Source organism: Protobothrops mucrosquamatus, unplaced genomic scaffold (assembly GCF_001527695.2).
Source record: "Protobothrops mucrosquamatus isolate PMUCROS unplaced genomic scaffold, P.Mucros_1.0 scaffold2837, whole genome shotgun sequence".
NCBI lineage: Eukaryota > Metazoa > Chordata > Lepidosauria > Squamata > Viperidae > Protobothrops > Protobothrops mucrosquamatus.
Genome location: NW_015388869.1, coordinates 91,178 through 98,960, shown reverse-complemented (window position 1 = coordinate 98,960; position 7,783 = coordinate 91,178). Strand labels below are relative to the sequence as shown.

At 45.0% G+C, this 7,783-nt stretch overlaps 1 protein-coding gene across 1 annotated transcript in view; it reads left to right on the top strand.

Moving 5' to 3' along the window:
• The window catches only part of AK8 (adenylate kinase 8), a 45,887-nt gene that overhangs the window by 17,093 nt on the left and 21,011 nt on the right, over positions 1–7,783 (top strand). Inside the window, exons 6-10 of the mRNA XM_015825848.1 lie at positions 396–477; positions 1,186–1,257; positions 2,718–2,918; positions 5,152–5,283; positions 7,441–7,530. Of these exons, the coding sequence (XP_015681334.1) occupies positions 396–477; positions 1,186–1,257; positions 2,718–2,918; positions 5,152–5,283; positions 7,441–7,530 (577 nt within the window). The remainder of the gene's footprint in view (positions 1–395; positions 478–1,185; positions 1,258–2,717; positions 2,919–5,151; positions 5,284–7,440; positions 7,531–7,783) is intronic.

The following is a 7,783-nucleotide window of genomic DNA, read 5'->3' as shown; positions in this document are numbered from 1 at the left end:
TATATATATATATATATATTCTATCTGTCTGTCTATCTACCATCTATCATCTGTCTACCTACCTACCTACCTAAATATTCTATATCTATTTATCATCTACCTGTCTATCATCTGTCTGTCTGTCTGTGTCAGGGACCAGACAGTTGAGTGGTGGGGTTGGTCACACTGTTGACAGCTCGTTTTCTGTTAGGGCCTAATCTCAGGCTAGGAGAGGATCTTCACAGACTCACCCACGGGGTCCGTGTTTAGCTTCCGTCTTTGGGACTTCCCCAGACCCCCAAGCTCGTCTCCTCTGAAATCAGGAAGCCCTCCGTGCTCCTCTGGGGTGGTTTCCCTTCGTGTTCTGCAGATGCTCTTTGGCGTGAGAGATTAATTTTGCATCTCTTGTTCTCCAGGGTTGGATCCTTGAAGGATTTCCTGACAGCCGAGAACTTGCCAGGTGCCTGCAAGTCCGGGGGATCATTCCTAGACACGTCGGTATGGATTTGCCTTCTCAAATCCTCTTTGAACGCTTCCTAGCTCACACCCAATAGCTTTGAATTGCTACTGCTGTACGTGTGATGCAGTTACAGGTAGTCCTCAATTCACGACCACAATCGGGCCTGAGATTTCCTTTCCTAAGCAAGTCAGCCATTAAGTGAGCTTTGCCCCATTATCTCACCTTACTTGCCAGACTTGTGACGAGAATCACTGCAGTTGTCTCGTTAGTAACATGGTAGTTAAGTACATCTGGCTTTCCCCCTTGACTTCGCTTGTCAGATGGTTGCAAAAGGGGATCACGTGACCCCGGGACTCTGCAACCGTCACAAGTACATGCCAGTTGCCCGGCATCTCAATCACGTGACCACGGGGATGTTGCAATGCTCACGAAGTGTGAAAAACAGTCCTAAGTTACTTTTTTCAGTGCCAAACGGCTGTAAGTCGAGAACTACATGTACGCCAAAGCTTTTATCTGGAAGAAAGAAAGCCATCGTGCGTCAAGGACTAGCCTGTAAAACCCCAAAAGGCGATGAAATAAACCTAAAGGTGGATTTTCACCCTACCCAAGACAAGACCAAGGAGAACCTCAGTGTGATTTATTCTGAAAGCACGGGGTAAAACACACACACACACACACACACACACACACACACCAATTTTCAGTCTGGCACTGGTAACGTTCTCCTCAATTATTTTTTTTCCCAGTGGTGCTCTACGCTCCCGATATCGTGCTGATCGAGCGGAATCTGGGAAAGAGAGTGGATGAAATCACCGGAGGTACATCTTGAGGGATTTTCACGCTTGAGGTCTGCAACAATGGAAATCAACCATGACAAAAGCAAATCTTCGGGGCCAAGCTTCACAGTCTGATCCATCAGGCTTCAGCCTGATCCTGTCAGATGTTTGGAGAACAGATCGTGTCAAAGTCCCCCTTCCTCATACTATCAGAGACCCCTCCTCTCCCCACGTCCCGGTGAGGTGGCTGAGATCTGGGGGTTTTGGGGTTTTTTTTGGCTAAACTTCAAAATACACAGTTGGGTGGTATTTTTATAACAGAATAACAGAGTTGGAAGGGACCTTGGAGGTCTTCTAGTCCAACCCCCTGCTCCAGCAGGAGACCCTATACCGTTTCAGACAACTACCAAGATCAACTGAACAGTAAAAGAAAGGGAACAAGCATCTGAGTTTACGGAATAACAGAGTTGGAAGGGACCTTGGAGGTCTTCTAGTCCAGCCCCTTGCTCAAGCAGGAGATCCTATACCGTTTCAGACAAATGGTTGTCCAATCTCTTCTTAAAACTGTCCAGTGATGAAGCTCCCACAATTTCTGGAGGCAAGTTGTTCCACTGGTTGTTTTGTCAAGAGGTTTCTGCTTAGTTCTAGGTTGCTTCTCTCCTTGGTTAGTTTCCACCCGTTGCTTCTTGTCCTGCCTTCAGATGCTTTGGAGAACAGGCTGACCCCCTCCCCCTCTTATTTGTTGCAGCCCCTCAAATACTGGAACACTGCTGTCATGTCATCCCTAGTCCTTCTTTTCATGCATCCATCTTTCATCCTTTCTGATTCTGAACTTCTCTGAACTACAATAAATCTGGCTGATGCCCTCCAGGTATTATCCACTAAGGCTTGTAGAGTCCCCAGTGATTAGATCTGAAGACTGGAAAAAGTGGAATTAATCATCCAGAACATTGGGAGATAACCATGCCTCTATTCTAGAGGGACAAGTACAGAGAAATATCCCCGCTGTTATACTGTATCTCAGACATTGCATGAATTCCTCTTACAAATGAAGAGAAGGACGAGGGGTGACATGATAGCAGTGTTCCAATATCTGAGAGGCTGCCACAAAGAAGACGGGGTCAAGCTGTTCTCCAGAGCACCTGGAGGCAGGACAAGAAGCAACAGATGGAAACTCATCAAGGAGACAAGCAACCTAGAACTAAGGAGAAACTTCCTGACAGTCAGAACAATTAACCAGTGGAACAGCCTGCCTCCAGAAGCGGTGAATGCTCCAACACTGGAAGTTTTTAAGAAGAGCCTGGATGGTCATTTGTCTGAAATGGTATAGGGTTTCCTGCCTGAGCAGGGGGTTGGATTAGATGACCTCCAAGGTCCCTTCCAACTTTATTATTATTATTATAAACATTCTCCAAGAATAAGATTGGTTTGCAAGTTAAGTATTTTTTTTTCAGCATTTAAGTCAAGTCTATCTCATGCCTGGTCTTTATCTTTAACACCAGAGGTGTACCACACCACTTTTGATTGGCCCACTGACGAAAACATCCGTTGGCGTTTGAAGGCACCCCGAGGCATATCTGAAAAAGAGACCGCTCAGAGGTTGCTGGAATATCACCGAAACTTCCCAGGAATCATTCAATCCTTTGGGAAGTCCATGAAGTTAATCAATGCGGACCAACTTTGTGCAGATGCCTTCTGGCAAGGTAGGAGCAGATTGGACACACCTTCATGTATGAATCATCCTTGGAATGGAACGGTATGAATCAGTAGACCAGTGTTTCTCAGACTGGGCAACTTGAAGATGGGTGGACTTCAGCTCCCAAAATTCACAGAATAACAAGAGTTGGAAGGGACCTTGGAGGTCTCCTAGTCCAGCCCCCTGCTCAAGCAGGAGACCCTATGCCATTTCAGACAAATGGTTGTCCAATCTCTTCTTAAAAACCTCCAGTGATGGAGCACCCACAACTTCTGGAGGCAAGCTGTTCTACTAATTAATTGTTCTCACTGTCAGGAAATTTCTCCTTAGCTCTAGATTGCTTCTCTCCTTGATTAGTTTCCATCAGTTGCTTCTTGTCCTGCCTTCAGGTGCTTTGAACCCCTCCTCTTTGTGGCAGCCCCTCAAAGATTGGAACGCTCCTATCCTGTCACCCCTAGTCCTTCTTTTCATCAGACAAGGCATATCCAGTTCCTTCAACTGTTCTTCGTATGTTTTAGCCTCCAGTCCCCTAATCATATTTGTTGCTCTTCTCTGCACTCTTTCTAGAGTCTCAACTTCTTTTTTACATCGTGGTGACCAAAACTGGATGCAGTACTCCAAGTGTAGCCTCACCAAAGCCTTGTAAAGTGGTATTAACACTTCCCGTGATCTTGACTCTAACCCTCTGTTAATGCAGCCTAACACTGTGTTGGCTTTTTTGGCAGCTGCAGCACACGGCTGGCCCATATTTAAGCGATTTAAGTCCACTAGGATTCCAAGATCCCTCTCGCCTTTACTACCCCGGAGCCAGAATTCTCCAGCCCACGTGCTTCCTGGGAGTTGAAGTCCACCCATTTTCAAGTTGCCACGGTTGACAAACACCGCGACAGACCCAAGTCCTAGGAGAGAAAGAACTTCATGGAATCCTTGCAAGGGACATTCTCTCATTCGGCTTGGTCTGTCGTCTTAGCTTTGAACATGACTCGTTTACGTTGGTTTTGGCCCTTCAGTAGGAAAACGGAGACATCGCTTGTTCTAAAATCAGGGTTTTTTGTTTTAAAAAAATAATTGCTCCATTCCCAAGTGTCTGCCACTGACAGCCTCTTTCTACGACTTCAGCCTGGGTTTACGCAGTTTTGAAAAAAAAAAGGCCCCTCTCTCTCTCTCCCTCTCATTTCAAGGCCTCTATTTTCCTAAGGTAAACAAGGCAGCCAACAAGTTTATCTTTGGAATTTACAGATTAATTACCTCTAAATTGCTTAATTAAATTTAAAAGTTCACATCATCGTTCATAAACAATTCATGCCTTGGATGGCAAATGCATGGCGCGCGCAGGCTGAATATTAATTGTTGTTAATTAATAATGCAGGGAGAGAAATTGAAAATTGGAATGATAAAACAAAAACAAAAACAAACAAACTTCCTTTTTTTTCTCTCTTTCTTTCCAGTGGAGGCATCAAGCATCTCTAGATTCTTTCTTTCTTTCTTTCCTTTTTTTTTTTTAAGAATAATTAGAAGTGGAGTCTGGGGGATCATTACTCCTAATTAACTTGGTTATTTACTGCAAATTAAGCGTCATTTGTAAGCAGGCTGGTTAGCCTGATAACTTTGTATCTTGGATAGGGCGGCTTGGGGAGACGAGAAATAAGCTGGTTCTAGTTAGCTGATGTTTACTCGGTGTTCAGTTGGGGTTCACGAACTAGGAGCAACTTGGAATCAGGGTTTGGAGTATCTGTAAGTATGAACACTTCGGCAAGTTTCTCTCACCACTCAAGGATGCAGTGTGTAAACAGAGGCTTTAGAGAGAAAAATTATGGAATGGGATAGGGATATGTATTAGATTTGTACTGCCGGCAATCAACACCCAGATAAGCAGAGATGAACTCCCAAGATTAACACTACTAGACCGACAATCAAGCGCTAAACAATACCCCAATCAAGGAACTACCAAATCAGACAAACAAGCTAACAATAAACAACAGCCTAATCAAGGCACTGCCAAGACCAACAGTGATAGGGCAAGTCCTTGAATGGAATAACAGATGAAAGGGACCTTGGAGATCTTCTAGTCCAACCCCCTGCATAGGCAGGAAACCTTACACTATTTCAGACAAAGTAGGGTATTGTTTTCTGCAAGGAAACAACCAAGCTCAGAGAGCACCAAGGATGCCTCATGAGCTACAAATAATTCTCCTTTATTACGGTAGTACTTTCTTTTTTCCCCCTTTTTTTCCAAATAGTTCTGTCACATGTCCGACAACCGCCTCAAACGCCCGCTCCGTTCTCACCGCGGATTCTTCTCTGCGGACCTCCAGGATCTGGGAAAAGTCTGCAGGCAGCTTTGCTAGCTCAGAAATACGGCCTCATCAATGGTTGGTGTTCCATAATATATTCCTTTTTTGTTTGTTTGTTTGTGCGCTCTTTCCTCTACGGGTAACCACCTCGGTTTACGATCACCATTTCCATTCCTAAGCAAGGCTGTTGTTCAATGAGTGGCACGCTGCCCCGGGGGATTCTGGGAGCTGAAGTCCAGACCTCTTAAAGCCTACTAGCTAGGAGTCAAAGTCCACCCACCTTAAAGTTGCCAAGTTCGAGAAAGAATTGCTCTAGACTAGTCTAAAAGAAACAAGCTTTCTCCTACATCTGGGACCCAGATGTAAGATTTTTTAAAAAGATTTTAAGGTTTTAAGATGATAAGATTTTTAAGATTTCATCCCTAAATAAAGAGAGGAATAGCTTCTGAAAAGGACAGAACGTTCCACTCTTGAAATCATATCCAAATAGCCCTCAACGTACGGCCGCAATTCAGCTCCAAATTTATGTTGCTAAGTGAAATATTTGCCCCATTTTACGACATTTTCCTTCCCCAATTGTTAAGTAAACCCCTGCAGCTATTGTTAAGTTGTTGTGAACCTGGCTTCCACATTGACTTTGCTTAGCAGAAGGTCGTAAAAAGGGATCACACGATCCCAGGACGCGGCGACCGTCATAAATATGAATCAGCTGCCCAGCGTCTGAATTCTGACCACGTGACCCTGGGGATGCTGTCCTTGAAGCCACTTTTTTCCAGTCCCCTTGTAACTAAATGAATGGCTGCAAGTCAAGGACTACCTGTACAGGATCACAGAGTTGGAAGGGACCCCGGAGGTCTTCTAGTCCAACCTCCCCCCCTTGCTCAAGCAGGAGACCCTACCTAAACCCTTCTGGCTGTCCAGTCTTCTCTTGAAAGCCTCCAGTGATTGGAGCACCTTGACACTTCGTTGGAGAACTACCAGATGTTCTTCTGGTGAGCAGCCAAGACTTGGAAGTCCTACAAAGAAAATTCCCCAGAAGTGTTCATAACAAATGACAAGAAAATTACACGGGTGGATTCATAAACTCCCTCAAGTCAAACGGAGGTGATTATTATTTTGTTTACCCTACTGTGGGCTGTTCAAATGTCAAGGCAGAGCTCGGAGAAGACAGCTAAAGTAGCATCCCAGGAAGTTTTGAGTTGCTTTGGGAGAACTTTCCATCTCTACACGTTCCTTCCGTAGTTGTAAGTTTGTGATCTGTGAGAAGCCCACCAGCTTGCTCCTGCGTGTTTCTCTGCCTCGTTTGGATTAGTATCTGTCTCTCTCAACCTTACAAAATGAAAATGACAGGGGGGGGGGGAAGAGAAAACTTCCTATTCTTTTTTTATTCTGTATTCTTCCTTGCTTTTGTCTGTGTGTGTGTGTGTGTGTGTGTGTGTGTGTGTGTGTGAGAGAGAGAGAGAGAGAGAGAGAGAGAGAGAGAGAGAGAGAGGTATCTGATGGAGGAACTGTCTGAAAAAGGCCCCACGGCTTTTGTATTATTCAGTGTCCTTTTTTCACACCTAGGTTTTTTTTATTATTATTTTTGCTTTTTGTTATTCTGTTCTCCTCTCCATCTTCTCGGTTAGGGCTCCCCTTTCTGCCTCCCTCCCTCTCTCTCTCTTGCTTCCCTTTTCTCCCCCCCCCTTTTTTAAAAATTAACTTTCTTTTTCTGTTTCTACTTGAGCTTCCCTTTCTCTTCTTTCCTTCCACCCTTCCTTCTTCCCTCTTTTTCTTTTCTTTTCCCCCTTTCCTTTTTAACAATTAACCCTGTCTTTTTCTGTTTCACCTTTTTCTCACTTCAGCTCCCTTCCTTCCTCCCTCCCTTCCCTCATTCCTGTCTCTTCTTTCCTTCATATCCCTTCCTTTCTTCCTTCTCTCATTCCTGTCTTCCTTCCTTCCTTCCTTCCTTCCTTCCTTCCTTCCTTCCTTCCTTCCTTCCTTCCTTCCTTCCTTCCTTCCTTCCTTCCTTCCTTCCTTCCTTCCCCATATCCCTTCCTTCTTTCCCTCTCCTTCCTCTCTTTCCTTCCTTCCTTCCTTCCTTCCTTCCTTCCTTCCTTCCTTCCTTCCTTCCTTCCTTCCTTCTTTCCCTTCCTTCCTCCCTTCCTTCGTTCCTCCCTCCCTTCCTCTTTTTCTCCCCCCCCCCTCTTTTAAAAAAATTAACCTTGTCTTTTTTCCATTTCTCCTTCTTCTCAGTTTGCTGTGCACAAATGCTTAAGGAAGCTGCTACCAACGATACCAGACTCGGGAAGTTCATTAAGCCCTACCTGGACGGAGGATGGCCAGGTAAGCAGAAGGGTGACCAGTTTGTGGAAGTGGATAACCGCCGGCTTTTTGCGAGAGGACAAAAAAAAAGTTGAATCTCCTGGTGATTGACGCAAAGTCACCCAGCCGGCTTTAAGGCAGACGACAATTCTCTATCTAACTGGTCCAAAGTTCACCTAAGTGGGACTAGAACTCACCGTCTCCTGGAGATTGGCCCAAAGTCACCCAGCTGGCTTTCATATCTAAGGCGGGACTAGAACTCACCGTCTCCTGG